The following is a 15,561-nucleotide window of genomic DNA, read 5'->3' on the forward strand; positions in this document are numbered from 1 at the left end:
TAGGAAAGCAACATTCTCCAGCACATACACGTAGGTATGTGAGCATAAGCATAGTACACTTGTATATTGTTTATAGGAAACCCACAGGATGAAACAAGGGCATATCTGTCTGGGATGTACACCAGACTCCCTTCTTTGCCTGTCACAGAATGTGCCTCCAAGCCAGCACAAAAACCGAATTCCCAGGACTGATGATAACATTTTTCCCCATTTAACATGGAACTATAAAGTGGATTCCACAAGAGGGAGCTAGAAAACAAAAAATCTTTCATGAAGCAGGCTATTAAACTCTTTATAAAGTGGTGGACGTGCTACATGTGTCCCTTATCAACCAGAAGAGGCGGCTGAGTTGCCGTTGCATCAAGTCTCCTGCCATGATGGCTCTTCGTTGTATGGCAACATCAAGTCGTGCTTCAGGGCTTTGTAAAGACTGACAAAGGATTCGGCCCAAGCATCTTTCTGGTGCCCCTGGGACTGAGCAGCCCTGTAGGCTGTGTAGACCATGGTCAGCACTGTCCTTTCAAAGTCTTCTTTCTTGAGGACCCGTGGGTAGGAAGAGAGCCTGCTACTGAGCCTGCGGATCTCTGTGATGCTCTTGGGGATAATCTCATTGCAGATGGTGTCAAACTCAGCAGCCTTCCTCAGTGAAGCAAGCTCCTCATCTTTGATGGAGATCCTCTGACCTTTGTCAATGTCAAGCTCAGCTAAAAGAAACTGGTACAAAATCAGAACACAGAAAGCTATTTATCTTCTCCAAGAGATTCTAGGCAGAGTAAATGTGAATTAACAACATGTCCTTAGATCTTTAGGTCAAACGGAGACAAAACTATCCTTGCACTGACTGGAGGTCTGTATGTGAATGTTGGAATCCTGTGTTATCTATCTGGGAAAATTAGAGACAGGCTATGGGGAAAGGATAGAGGAAAAGGAAAAAGCAGGTAGTCTTCTGTTGTCCAAAGCAGGCACGGGTTGCTGCTGGTGCCACATGGGGATTAGAGGAGTGGAGACAGCAGCACAGCTGGGAAAGCCTGTTTACCCTGCCAGGGATAGCAGTGGTGGCCTAGCTCTGTGTGACAGAGCACAGCAGTGGCTTCCCAGTCCATCTGCCCTGTTTGGACATCCATTCCCAGTTTCTCAAGGTGTAGGATAGATAGATTTGTCTCATGCAGCTACTTCAGGTGAGCTACTTTCCCTTAGCTAACTGTCCCTTAGGACACTGTTCCAGACAGTGCATTACCTCTGCAGTCTCCACTGCTGTGAAAGAGGGGACCTGAATCATTCTGAAGTGAAAGAGTCATGCCCTCGGGATTACTTTGCAATGACTGATACTCGTGGCTTTAATGGTTTGAACAAATAACTTGGGACTGAGACTTAGACCAAAGAATTTAAAAGTATTGCCTTATTAATACGTAACTGTTCTGGAAGAAAGTTGCTTTCCGTGGAAAGCCATTTGCTCTGGTTCTCACTTTGCCTTGTCAATGAGCTAGAACCCACATTTGAGGTACTGCAGGCAACTGCTGCCTGTTTAAGTGTTGAAAGAGCCAAGTTTGTCATATATATCTCTTCTCTTCCTTCTAGTGAGCTACTACATAGTCAGAAATGCATTTACTGCTGGGATAAGTAAAAGTGGCTTGAAGACAGATAATGGAAAACCCCAGTATGGACAGTAACCCCAGCCTTGGTTAGGGCTTAAGGTACCATCTGCCCCCATATACTGAACCTCATAAAGCAGGACCACATCTTCCAGCGAGTTTTGTAGCACTGGGTTAAGGAAGGCAGCTGAGGACCTCCTGAATCGCTGAGCAGCTGGGAAAAGCACAGCTGGAAAACAATAATGGGAAAAGAGAAGTTCCATAAGGTGGCAAACACTGAAAAGAGGAACCACTTTTCAATAGTAGATTCAACCAAAGAACTGACTGTTGCGAAGACTTACTGTACAGTATGACTTCTCACTGTAAATAAAATGGGCAGCATGGGCTGCTTTGACTATAATCTACTAGGGATGGAGGTTAGCTGTTTGTCCGGTATCTGTACAGTGTCTAACACAGAGTAGTTTATAATCCAAGCCTGGGACTCTGAGGTGCAGCCGTGGTATAAGGAATAATAATGATAACTGCAACATCAACATTACCTGAAATACATGTTCTTCTCCTGGCTCTGCAAGGCAAAATCAATACTGACCCTCAACTCAGCCTACTTTCTTCGGGCCATTCTCCTACTGGCAAACTTCTAAGACCCTATATTTTTCCTGGTTTCAGCTGTCTAAAAGTTGATTTCTCCTTAGTTGATAGAGACAGCTCCTCCAGAGAGTAGATCACCTCATCTATCCTGGGCATATATGTCTGGAAGGAGTGACTCACCCTTCGGAGATGCCTATGTCTATTCATTGAGCCTATTACCAGCTTAGACAAAAGACAATTGCATTCAATGAGGAGAATCCCAGTTTATTATGACTTTAATACTTCACAGTGTTATAGCTAGAAACAACAGTGTCTGCTATGATCAGGTATTTATTCACCACCGTGAAGTGTACTACAGATGTTGTCTCAGGGAAATGAGAGGGAAAACATATGTATAGCTCCTGAACTCAGCACCCCGGTGAGGCAGAGCATTTGTGGAATCAACGACCTGTACAGTCCAGAGTATAGAAAACATCTGATGCTACATTACAGACCACCTAAGTGCTTTGAGTTACTAACGAGGTTACTAACTAGGTACTATTAAAAGGTGTCAGTTCCTTTCAGAGCAGAGGGGAAAAAGCCTGTTTTGTTTCATGTTATGTGTGTATGATTTACATGTTGTTGTTTAGGCAACCGTAGTTTGGATTTGTTGGATTTTTTCTAATACTCGGGAACAGAAAGGGTTTTTTTTAAAGCTGTGCTTATGTGACTATCGGTGCATTTCCTCATAAACTTTACTTCTCAACTTTAATTATTGTTTACCAATGGATACATTTGAAAATCAGTTTAAAAAAGGAAAATACCCACCTTTTGAAAGGCATAGACTCTGTAGCCTAAATGCAGTCCTGTTTCCTGGGCCATTGCCAACTGTTGACTTTGTTAAAGTTTGATTTGTTAATGATATTTAAGATCAAGGAATGCAAGAAGAAAGAAGCCAGGCCCTCTGAGATTGTGCTAATTAGGTCCTTTACTATCTAGCATAAGGAAAATTAATTGGGATAATACTAGGTATGAAATAATTCATGCTTGACCCAGCAAAGGGTATATTGGCCTTGAATTAGATAGGGAATATAGTATAGGTAAAACAGTTTGCTGCATTGAGATAAGCATACTGCAGCTGGATACTACTAACTGTAGATACATCCTGCAGGTATGGGTTTCAGGCATTTTGGTAAGACATCTATAGAGCTAAGTGCTTCCTGTTGGAACCACCTGAGTTTAGATTAATACTTGTTTAAATAACCAAATAGTACTTGCAGGGTATGTGTATAAAAGCCTGAAGGAATGAATGCACCAAGAAAAACAACAGTGTTGAAAAGGACTTGGTCCCTGCTGTAGCCTTTCCCCAGCATGACGCCTTTACCACCTGAACATCTTGTCTGGCCTAGCCAAGGACGTGGTGACCTTGGGAAAGGTCACCAGCTGCCTGCAGGTTCTACTCTGTGAGATTGTTTGCCTGGCTGACGACTGGCAACTGGGGCTATACCCATTTTGCTGCTCCATCACTGATATTCACCCCTCTCGCTCAGAGCTTTGCTGAGACACACTGGAGCTATTCCATCTTTCACTCTTGGCAATTGGAGAATGCAATTTAGTGCATGTGAAGCACTTGAAACTTCAAACACTAATTGCTGAGTAATTAGAACTTTTATTACTGGGCAATTAAAACTCCAATTACTTAGCAGCTGGCAGAAATCCAGTCCATAATGATGACGATTCATTTTTATCTCTTTTAGGTGCCCTTTCAGAGGAAACAGCCTCAGAGTGCAGAGTACCTCTACATATGCAGATGGTTTACACCTCAAATATTCCCCGAGCAATGGAAAAGGTATCTATGGCACCTTGCTTCAGTGCTGTCATGCTTACTGTCATCACACCGATCACTTTTAGCTGTCAGGCCAAGTGCAGATTCCTACCATGGAGCTGAGCTAGGAGTCATCAGATTCAGCCCATCACTACTCACCCAGAAAAGCCTCAGTGCAGGACTCACACAAAAACGAATTCCATGTTATCAATTTGGTACTGACCCACTTGCTGAATCACGGGTAACACCTCAGAAAGCAGCTGACTTTTACCACCCAGCTGTTCCCAAGATGATAGGGATTAGGTTAGGAGATTCAAAGGGACAAGAGCCTGAGCTGCTATATTGTGAGAAAGGACTTGGTATGCCTATCAGAGGCAAGCCATCCTCTGCAGGGACCAGGACAGCACTGACTCCCTGATCTCATTATCTTCTTCCCAAAACATATCAGACTTTGTTACAGTTCTTAGAGACTCTACTCAGAAACTCTTTCAGAGCTCATTTGTATTTGTCATGGTGACATGAATTTCCTGATCCACATTTTATTTCAGTCCTTTCCTTTCTCTCCCTTCCTGCACAGTAGTCAAATCTTCCACCATCACTCCCTCCACAGTCCTTTCCATGAATTCATGAGTTTCTCTGAGACTGTGAGAGCATTTAGAGCAAGGACTCTCTGGTTTTAATTACACTGACTTAACACACATGTAAGTTAAGCACAAAAGCTGAGATAAAGATTTGCAGCCAGTTTCTGCATTTAGTGATTGCAAATTCCTCTTGAAATTTTTCTGCTGACTTTACTTCTTCCTACATTTACTTCCGTCTCTGACATGAGTTAGCTGGGCAGTATCAAAGAACAGCAAAGGAATATTACTGTGACTTACCATCTCTTCACTATTTTGTTCCCCAAAGGGGTTCCCTGTAAAGCTGTCAAGCAAATATTTTATAGGAAGCTGCAGAGCAATGTGCATCATTTTATGGTGATGCTACAGCCAATTTGTTTCAATGGCAATAGCTGTGCATGTCTGAGGAGCAGAGATCCCTAATCAGTAGTGAGAGAGAAAGCCCAGTCTAGTGATCTCCAAAGTCAATGGAGACAATCCTACTGATTTATAGTTTTTACTTCTCTTACAAATGTGTCAAGACATCTCCAGTGGAGGTGTGGGTGCTTCTGTCCCAAGGGCTGAACAGTCACGTAGCAAAAAGCTTATGATCCACAGAGATGAGGTAGGAAAAATAAGGTTTTGATTATCCTTACTGAAAACATTTTCTGTTATATATCTGTGTACTACCAGGCTCCTCCTCTTCCAAATCCCTTCTTCAGAGGGGCCTTAACAGTGCTCCCTGATCTGACCGCCCTCGCTGCCCACTGAGGCCTCAGGGCCGGAGGTGGATGGGAGAAGCGTGCCTGAGTGCAGCCACCCGCTCCCAGCCCACCTGCCTGAGCCTGAACAGCCTCATCCTGTGCCCTGGAGTGCACGACTGCTTGTTGGTGAAGATGGTGGGCAGCCAACAAGTCTAGTCCTAAGGGTGGCTAAAAGTGCCCATCAAAATGTGGTGCAGGAGTCCCTGTTTTCTGCACCGCTCACTGCAGGAGTCTGTCCGGTCCCCTATGGCTCTGTTGACTTCACTCTACTTCTCCTTAAGAACCACCTGGGTTTTTAAACAAAAGCTGCTTCTAACTATTTAAACTCATGACAGCTTAGAAATTTCTTTATTAAGAAATATTTAAGAAAACGTAACATCACCTCTGAGGCTTACAATAGTTTTATTTTAAAAATGCTTTTGTCTTTTTTAAGAACCGTGCCAGAATTTTCTGGACATCATTAGCCATGTGATAAACATTGTGATCCTCTCCCCAGGTTTTCCATGCAGTTTCACTGGTGAGGGTACAGACGTTTGGTTTTGCTTTCCAGTCCACGTTCCTGTTCATGATTTCCCAGTTGCTGCCTGTAATGTGTTTGCTCAATAAGTACAGAGTATAGCTGCAGGAGTGCTCAATTATTTGTGCATCATCAATGCCCTTTTCTTCTCCTACAAAAAGGTATGGAGCCAAGAGCATGAATCAGGCCCTGTGCACACCATCGCTCCAAAGCACGTACAGCTCCCCGGGGCTCCAGGACATGAACACAGTTTAACTGGGGTCATGACTCAGTAGGAATTATTTTGATTGACTTCAGGGGCATGGAAAAGGGCTATCTCATTGCTTCAGTGGGACCCTTTTCATGAAGGACAGAAGGAGCAGAGAAACAAGAAGGATTTGTGGGCCAAGACTCCTCACTCCCTGCAAGCAAAGCGGAGTCGCCTGTTGGCGTAGGGAAGGGCCGTGGCCCAGCTGGAGTTGTCCCATAAGCCAAATTCAGTCAGCAGGCTGCCAGTTGTGTCCTCCTGTCTTAGATTACTAGGGCCTGACTCTAAAGAAACTAATGAAAATCATCTCTTTGGGCATCACCTTCTTCCTGGGACCAGCCCCCCATTTCTGGGAGCACACAGCAAGGAGCGGTTGCACAGGCAGCAGCAGTTCCTGTTTTCAGTGATGGACCTAAAGAGGAAAAGCGATCTCTGAAACTCCTTTTTGTGTTTGCCAGCATTTGTAACAGGGATTAATAGGGCTCTGCAAAACCATATCTTTTCAGACCACCACAACTGCAAGCTCGCAACCACCCCTTAGTAGTGAGAGACTGCCACAAGCTCAGCTTGATCCCTCACAGCAAAAGTTTCCCTTTCCTGCCCAAAGTTTTTGAAGTCAGGACTCCTAGACCTCAACAGAAAGAAGTTAATGCATCCCAAATTATAATGACAGCAATTTCTCCCTATTTGATTTTATCTTACTGCTAAAACAGGGAATAAAACTGTTTGCTACAAAATAGTTGTTCAGTGCTGTGAATGCATTTGTGCATGGAAACAAATATGCATACTGCCCCCTAAATGAAAGGAAACAAAAATGTAAAACTTTATAGGTTATTGTTTATGAAGGCACGGTAAAGCAGGTAAAACAATTTTTATAAATTCATTGGCTATTCTTGTTTTGTTCTGTCCTATAACAAGCCCAGAGAAACAGAACATTTGAATTATACTCCACTGGTGTGAGTTTTTCCGTAGCCTAAACATCACATGGCTAGAAAAGCAAATAAAAAACATTCGCGGCCATGGTCAGCGTTTTTTTCATGCCAGCTTCTGCAAGAGTCAAAAAAGCCATCTCCTGGGCCAGATGCATAACCCTTTTAAGCTTGCTGTTAGTCAGCCTGGAGCATATGATGTTTCCACTAGTGAGCTGGAAATTTTCCTTGTGTCACGACATTTTCCTTTAACCTGAGTGGAATTTGCACTAAACGGATCTCAGCACACTAGAGGATCCTGTCAAGAGAAGACGTTTGTTGATAACCTGGTAACAGATTTTCTCACTGTCATTGAATTCTTTGAAGGATGAAGTTGATTCTTCAAGACGAATTCAAGCATTTGCCAAAGTAAATGAACTCAGCACTGTCCACAAGGTGATTGTATAGGCAGACACAGCAGCCATTATAATGCCATGCAAAAATGATGAGTGATCTAGGCTGTCTGAACCTGTGTTGTTGCAGAGACTGCTGGGCAGTTCCTAGAAGTCATTGTTCCTTTGGGTCTTAGGGCAAAGGCCTGAAATGCTCACAAGAGGATTTTCTTTAACAGTGTATGGGAAGCATTGTTTTGCACTCAAGCTCTACATTTCCCCTTGACTATGCATTGCAGAAGAGTACACGAGTGTCAAAGTTTGCATACCCTTGATAAAGGCTTTTTGTTTCGTGTTTCTCTTTGATCATCTTGCTTATGAGGATTAACAATCAGACCAGAATTATATTTTGTACATAAAGAGCTTTATTTCTGTCAGATGACTCTTTGGTGGGTCCTTATGCCGAGTTGCTCCTTTGCTAGAGTAACCATTCTCTATCTCAAATTTACCACCTCAGGCTAACTGTGAAATACCTATCCTTACCATCCTGCAGTCGATCAAAGCCACTAAATATTTTGCTGCCCTGAACAAGTACCTACTTTGTGCCTTTAGCAGAGCTTGGTACCAGAAGTATTGCTTCCTCCAGGGTGAAGTGGTTTTGACCTATGAGATGTGTGTGGTGGGCAGTGAAAGTAGTAATGTAAATCACAAAAAGTGCAGTGTTAATAAGTGATGAACAGGTTTTATGCATAGTAATCCCATCCTTCTTTACTACAGCTCCTGCACTTGCCTCATCCCCAGAAGGATGCGTGCTCACCATCTGCAAGGTGTTTATACTGCCCTGGTCCTGCGATCGCTGCCAGGGCAGAACCTGAGCTTTGGCTGGCCAGCCCTGCAACACAGCGTGCTCAGGCATAGGTCCTCTATGCTTCCTGACGTTTTGCTTTTCTGCATCAAAACTGCTGTATTAGAAATAATTGAACACTTTTCCCTAGCACAGGAGAAATGAAAGAGCGGGAAGCTGGAGAAAGAATGAGTGGAATAATATAAGGGAAACACACTCAAAAACCTAGAAAGACAAAGAAAAAAACACAGCAGTGCTATAGGCTAGCTTCTGAAACTTGTATCTGGAATTGCAGTTACTCACATAAGTAGCTCCCATGACAACAAGTGCAATGCAAATACTTGTGCATTCCAACTTCTATACATTTAAATCTCCATTATTGGGAGATTAAATCCCAATGCCCCTTAGAAGAACACAGCAGCGAGATGGAGAAGACATTTTAATTACAAACCAACGTGAACTAATACGTCTTTAAAAGCAGCTACCAGGAGAATTTGCCTGGTTTTACTTTCAGCTCTGTATCCCTGCTATCTTAGCTCTTAAGACTAAAATTAATTGCGGCAATGGTTTCTCCTTATTTCTGCCTGTTTGCTAAAAGTGAGAATAGACGTTTGTTTCTTCTTTAGTTATAAAAAGAATGGTTAAGAGAGAAAAGCTACATCTTGGAAGTCTATGTTTTGTCAATAAGGATATAGGAAGTAGAGCTCCCTACAAAAGTTGGCAACAGGCAACACTGTTCTTAGGAAAACAAATCAGTTTAAAACACTTTAAAATTAATAACAGATTGTATGCAATTCCTTAATTCATCACACAATAATTTTTTTCGAAGTTACCTTTTACTAATTTATCTCCTTTATAAGAAACACACATATTGCCAAAGGGTGTCTCAGTTCCATAAAACAGAACCCATCCCAACCTTCTGCACTTCATAAATGTCCTGGGATGTGTTAGATTATATTAATGTGCAACAGAGTTTCTATATAAAAACTAGAGTGGTAATAGCCTTTTTAGCTACTTAGCGTGAGTAAGAAATGTAAAAGTGTATTAGAAGAACCAAGAAAACCTTATGTTTACAGAAATGGATATTGCTAGAGAATGAAATGGTGCATCTGAGCCTGTTTGTGAGAGGCAGAGGATATTTTTTTCTTTTACGATTTAAGTAAAATGGTTTCAAAAATATGACTAGCATCAACCAACTAAATTGGTCTGACAATTTATTCCCTCAGATGGAATTTTCATTATGCAGCATTTTCATCTGTTCCCAGCCTGGAGCAATGTATGCTGTGTTATTTATTCTGCCCTTGGTCATGAGGAGGTGGTCCCCACTTGGCATTATTTATGCTCACAGAAAAAGATGCAGTCAGCTAAGAGAGGCCTTTAACATGCTGGAGTAAAGTTGCCACAGACGGCATGGAGAGAAAAAATGCACACAGAGAAACCAAAGGAAAGAAGTAGTAAGTGAAATATATTGTTATCCTTCAGTTTGCTGCATATTACTAGGAACTGGGGATAAGCTACGGTGAACACTATGTGAGTGAAGGGCAGTAATAAAGAAAGGAAATATCAACCCTGTTCCACAGGTTTGACACAGAGGCAATAAGCAATTTTGGTAACACAGGAAATTTCAGGCAGAGTTGGGAAATGATACATTGCTTTATATAGAATCATAGAATCATCAAATCATAGAATAGTTTGGGTTGAAAGGGACCTTTAAAAGGTCATCTAGTCCAACCTCCCTGCAATGTGCTTCAATTAGAAGTGTGTGCTCCCCTTCAACTCCATCAGGTTGCTCAGAGTCCCGTTCAATCTGACCTTCAATGTTTCCAGGGATGGGGCATCTACCACCTCTCTGGGCAACCTGGGCCAGGGTTTCACCACCCTCATTGTGAAAAATTTCTTCCTCAGATCTAATCTAAGTCTACCCTCTTTTAGTTTAAAACCATCACCCCTTGTCTGATTGCTACAGGCCCCGCTAAAAAGCCTGTCCCCATCTTTTTTGTAAGCCCCCTTTAAGTACTGGAAGGCTGCAATAAGGTCTCCCCGGAGCCTTCTCTTCTCCAGGCTGCACAACCCCAACTCTCTCAGCCTGTCCTCACAGGAGAGGTGTTCCATCCCTCTGATCATTTTTGTGGCCTCCTCTGGCCCTGTTCCAACAGGCCCACGTCTTTCCTGTGCCGAGAGCTCCAGAGCTGGACACAGGACTGCAGGTGGGGTCTCACCAGAGTGGAGTAGAGGAGCAGAACCACCTCCCTCGACCTGCTGGCCACACTGCTTTGGATGTAGCCCAGGATATGGTTGGCCGCCTGTGCTGTAAGCGCACATTGCCGGCTCATGTCCATCTTTTTGTCCCCCAGTACCCCCAAGTCCTTCTCGGCAGGGCTGCTCTCAATCCCTTCATCCCCCAGCCTGTACTGATACTGGGGGTTGCCCCAGCCCAGTTGCAGGACCCTGCACTTGGCCTTGTTGAACCTCATGAGGTTCACATGGGCCCATTCCTCAAGCTTGTCCAGGTCCCTCTGGATGGCATCCCACCCCTCAGGTGTGTCAACCTCACCACTCAGCTTGGTGTCATCTGCAAACTTGCTGAGGGTGCACTTGATCCCACTGTCTGTGTCACTGATGAAGATATTAAACAGAAGACCCTGTATTCATTGCAGGGTCACCTCTCCTTCCTATTTGTGTTGGTCATAGCAGCTCTTATGCAAGGGGAAGACACAAAGCAATCTTCATTAAACACATTTGAAAATGTTTCTTACAAATGAACAAGTAAAGGGATATAATGATGATCCAACCTATTTCCATTTCTCTCAGGAAGGATCAGAGAAGAGAGGAAGCGAGGGAGGGTAGAAATACAGCTGGTGTTGGTGTTTTGGTGCTAAGCCATGGGGAAGGACTGTAGGAGCAGAGTGAAGCTGATGATTCTCACACTGAACAATGGAGAAAGAGCAATGGAAATCAGAGCTGTGCTTCACAGGGAAAGACAGAGCTGCAGCAGCTCCAAGAGCTCTATGCATTATGCTGTTGCTGCTCTAAAAGGAAAGCCCTTTAAAAGCAAATCTCTCTCTCCAGTTCTCTGCCCTTTTTATATTAGCACCGCAGGGCCCCTGGGGGTGGGCTTGCGCTCTGCACCACCTCCCAGGTACGTATTTACACAGAGCTGAGACACCGAGCACAGAGGAGAGGTGTCCAGTAGTTCAGAATGGACTTTTTTTCATTTTGTTGTACTTTCTTTTTCTGTCAGCCTTCCTTGGTTTCCTGGCAGGCAAAGGCGGCTGAGTAGCTAGGGTTTTGCTGAGGCTGACCTAACCACGGCTGCAGCTGCCAGGGGCAGTCCGGTGTGCCTGTCCCCCAGCCAGGCTCTCCCTCCGTCCCTTTGTGCCGACGCCGCTTTGAGCGGCCGCATTAGCATGTTGCTCAGGGGTCTTTCTGGTCATGACTGAAGGGAAAAAACAAACAAAAACAGAGTGGTAGATTTTAGCTGTCTTACTCCCCATCACAGCTGCTACGTGTGAGAAACTCCCAGTGCAAGCGTGATCCAACTGCTTTTAGGACATTTGGTGATGATTCCGGTTCTCAGATGACATAAGGATGGACATCAGCCCTGGTAAGGAAAAGCAGAAGCCCTTCCTCATGCCTACACACTCTTGATCTAACCGCCAAGCTCATGGGCTCCTTTATGTGGATGGCCACCTCAATTAGTGTAGTCATTGCTCCTGCTAGAGGTGAGGATCGGCTGCAGGACCACTAGCTGCCAAACACTTCTTTCTCTTCTATGCTAAAGTACCCTTGAACTTTTAAGAGAGTAAATTCAACTGGCACAAAGGATATCCAAAATTTTTTCCAAGACTGGATGGGAAGAAAGGAATCAAAGGTCTAGTTTGAACCACAGACCTAGCAGGGAGCAGTATGGATTTTATTTCATTGTCACAAATGACAGCTCAGATTCTTCAGTCCAAGTATTAACTGTTGTCATTGACTAGTTCCATAAATGTCTATTCGGAGAGTAGGAACAATATCATGTGCTTTATCTAGACAAGAAATACTATGTAGATTTAGGAGCAATCTTTGAAATTACCTTGCCTTTTTATCTGGGAGAATGGCAATGCTCTACTACATGCTAACAAGAGAATTAGCAGATTTCCGTCTCATGATGTCTTCCAGTTTGAACTGTCTGCCTTTTCAGAAAACACGCATTAATGAAACGCAATGAGTTGGATCTGTTGAAGGGGACGCTACATAAAATTCTGTGCTGGTCGTTAAATTGAAAAAAACACATGGGCATTCTGACTTTAAAATCTATGGCCATATGATCAGCAGATTAAGAAAAATAATGAAGGTTTCTTGTTATTGCTGATTGAATTGTCCTGTGCTGAATTATCCTATGGGAACAGTCCCACTGATATCATGGAACTGTTAGTTGAGGTGAACCAAAACAGAAGAAATGATGGGGACCCTGGAATTATTCACTTAAGCCATCTGTGAATAGTTTCAACCAGCAAGTAAATTGAAGTGTTTGACAGTGGACCTAGGAACTGTTATTGAACTGATAGAAAACTATTTATTATGTTATTCGTGTATGAACTGCTTACCCACATAGAGTAGCACACGTGAAACAGCAACCTATTCCTCAAACTCACTAAGTATCAATATCACAGCTCAAAACTGAGGATAATAAATGAATAAACATTATATTGACCATTTCTTCTCCCTCAGATTAGAAAGAACCTGAATTGTCTCCCCCTTTCCTTCAAATCCCCATCTGAGTTGAAATAAATTGGTAAGAGGAGAATAAATAAAATCCAGTTTTCTGCTTCCTCTGCTCTGGGATTTGACTTGTTCTTCAACACCAGGGAAACCCCAGCTGCCTTTCCAGCTGTTCATTGAGCTCCAAATGTCAGTGCACCTGCTGCTGGTTTTCTTAATGACATGAATATGTGCTGGATGGAGAAAGCATATAAATTGGTCTTGCCCAAGAAGCAGAAAGGGGGGAGATACTGTGTCCTTTTTGTGAGGAAATGGGTTCTTTTTGGAGACAATGCCTTTTCAAATCACTGTATGGTTTCTAGTAGTGATGATAAAGGCAGGAAGTCTGAGAAAGTAACTCAGAGCTGGAGATGGATTCGGGTATTTTCTGAGCCGGACAGGTACAGCTGTTTTGCCACCTGAGCACAACCTGAAGGGTGAAAAGCTGTGCCGTACCCCTGGGTAAGAGGCAGGGGAACTACATGTCTTTCCTGGAGCGGTGACTGAGGGTGACCATGAGAAGGCATCTATTCTGTCAAGCTCACACCTGCGTGAACATGACAGCCATTATGTTAATTTCTGCATCTGCATGAAAATAATATTAAAAAAAATAATGGGACTCAAATATAATCATCCACAAAACCTAATTGGTGGATTTCAGCATGTGCAGGTGCAATGGTGGGCTGAGACAGTCTTTGTGATATTGCTGGAAACGTAGCAAAGAAAACTGAAGGGTGAATGCAAAATGGATTATTTTTATAGTTGCCTTCCCTGCACCACAAACACACATATGGGATTTCCATTTTAAAAACCTGTCATTTTCCACTGTTCCTTGTTATTTCATGCTCTCCTAAAATCTGACTATTCCTAGATCTTTGAGGTTTCACAATCTGCTGAAATAAAGCTGAGACTGGCAGACAACTGGATTCGCCATTAAATACAGAAAGACCTGCCAGAACCTTGAGTATTGCAAATTGCAAAAGGCAGCTGGACACTGTGGATGAGGTCCTCAGATGACCTGAGCTGGCACCACCAGCCCCATGATGCTGCTCTGTGGGCAGCCAGGTCACAGAGAGCCCTGTGCTGTGAAAGGCACACTTGGGATCGAAGGGAAGAGAAGAAGGTTAGTTTCAGGCTTACAGAAATCTTAGAGCCAACAAAATAATCCAAATATCTTGTTTTCTGCAGAGTGGGACCTGAAAGGCACAAAATGCTGACAGTTGCTCCTGAAATTGATGAAAACATCTTTTCGCTGCTGCTGTGCCTGCCCCTATGGATCTCTCAATGGCTCCCAACCCGTGAGGACCCTTGCCAATTTGTTCCATGCGTTTGGTTCGGTGGTGCTCTTCCTTACCATACGTTCTCTTCTCATGGAGTCTTGTGAGGTGAATTTGTAAAATAGATTTTGGTTTACAGGAAAATAGTCTAAGTAAATGTTTAAGGAAAAAATGTCAATGACCTCATGCTCTAAACTTAGGAAGAATAAATTTGGAGAAAGGGAGGAAGACATGATTTCCTAGCATGTTGCTGACTGAAACCAGCTGCGAGTTTATTCTTTTATTTAACTCCTTGGCGTGAGGGGACTGGTAAAGAAGACATTATTACTGTGGAGAAGCACTTTAGATAAGTTGTTGTGATACTTACATTGTAAATTTCAAGCTGTCTTTTCCTGGATTTGGGCTTTCTTCTTACTAATTCAAACACTCTAAAGCTTTCATAATGAAATGTGTTTACTCAGAAAAGTTTTTGCCTGCATGTAGACACTCTGTGGATTGTCTTTATAGGCTGCTAATGAAAAATCTTTTGGTCAATTTGTTGTCTTGTGCCGAGAGAAGCACTCCATGTAAAAACTAGGTTTGATTGTGCGATAATTCTGCATAACAGCTCTTCCTCAGCTTGGTAGTGATGATGATCTCCCAGGTAAGCTTATGGAGACCATCTGGTTATGAACATGTGATTGATATTAATCTTACATCATCTTCACATGACTTCCTTTTGTCATATTAGGGGAATTTTACTACTGGTCTTTGGCCTATAGGCAAGATGTACTCATTGTCTGAGATACTGGAGCACACTAATACAACAAACTAATGATTTATAGGGGTAGATTGACATTTAGCAAAATAAGGCAGGGAACACTTGTCCCCCTATTTATACTTCTAAATGCTAGCCCCAGTAATCTTTAAGTTCTGTTTTCACCCCTGAGCAGTGCACAGCTCTTAAGGATGAAGCAGAATACAAACTAGCTTGTCATGGCTGAGCTCCTTGGACACACTGGATTAGTAGCTGTTACCCATTTCATTGGATTACAGAGAGACGCTGGGGCAAGCGCTCCAGTTTGTTGTGAAAGGGACATTGCAAAGGTGATTTATAGCTTTGTTTAAATAATGCATGAGCTACTTTATCAACAAAAGCACCCATAAGGAAATGCTCTGGGTTTTGAAAACAGGTAAGTAAACCACAACATGTTCAAGTAGCTGCTCCTCCCTGAGTTGCAGTTAGAAGGACTAGCACTCTTTTCCACCTCAGTGGGCAGACGTTAAGGGGCTGCTGAGGTCCAGCCTTG

General features: G+C 43.1%; 1 protein-coding gene across 1 annotated transcript in view; it reads right to left on the bottom strand.

Moving 5' to 3' along the window:
• Nucleotides 1–297: 297 nt before the first annotated feature.
• FAM180A (family with sequence similarity 180, member A) overlaps nt 298–15,561 on the bottom strand; it is a 26,515-nt gene continuing 11,251 nt past the window's right edge. Inside the window, exons 2-3 of the mRNA XM_010282376.1 lie at nt 1,721–1,821; nt 298–714 (exon numbers count right to left, since the gene is read on the bottom strand). Of these exons, the coding sequence (XP_010280678.1) occupies nt 361–714; nt 1,721–1,821 (455 nt within the window). The 3' untranslated portion in view covers nt 298–360. The remainder of the gene's footprint in view (nt 715–1,720; nt 1,822–15,561) is intronic.

This window comes from Phaethon lepturus, unplaced genomic scaffold (genome assembly GCF_000687285.1).
Source record: "Phaethon lepturus isolate BGI_N335 unplaced genomic scaffold, ASM68728v1 scaffold15742, whole genome shotgun sequence".
In the NCBI taxonomy this organism is placed as follows: domain Eukaryota; kingdom Metazoa; phylum Chordata; class Aves; order Phaethontiformes; family Phaethontidae; genus Phaethon; species Phaethon lepturus.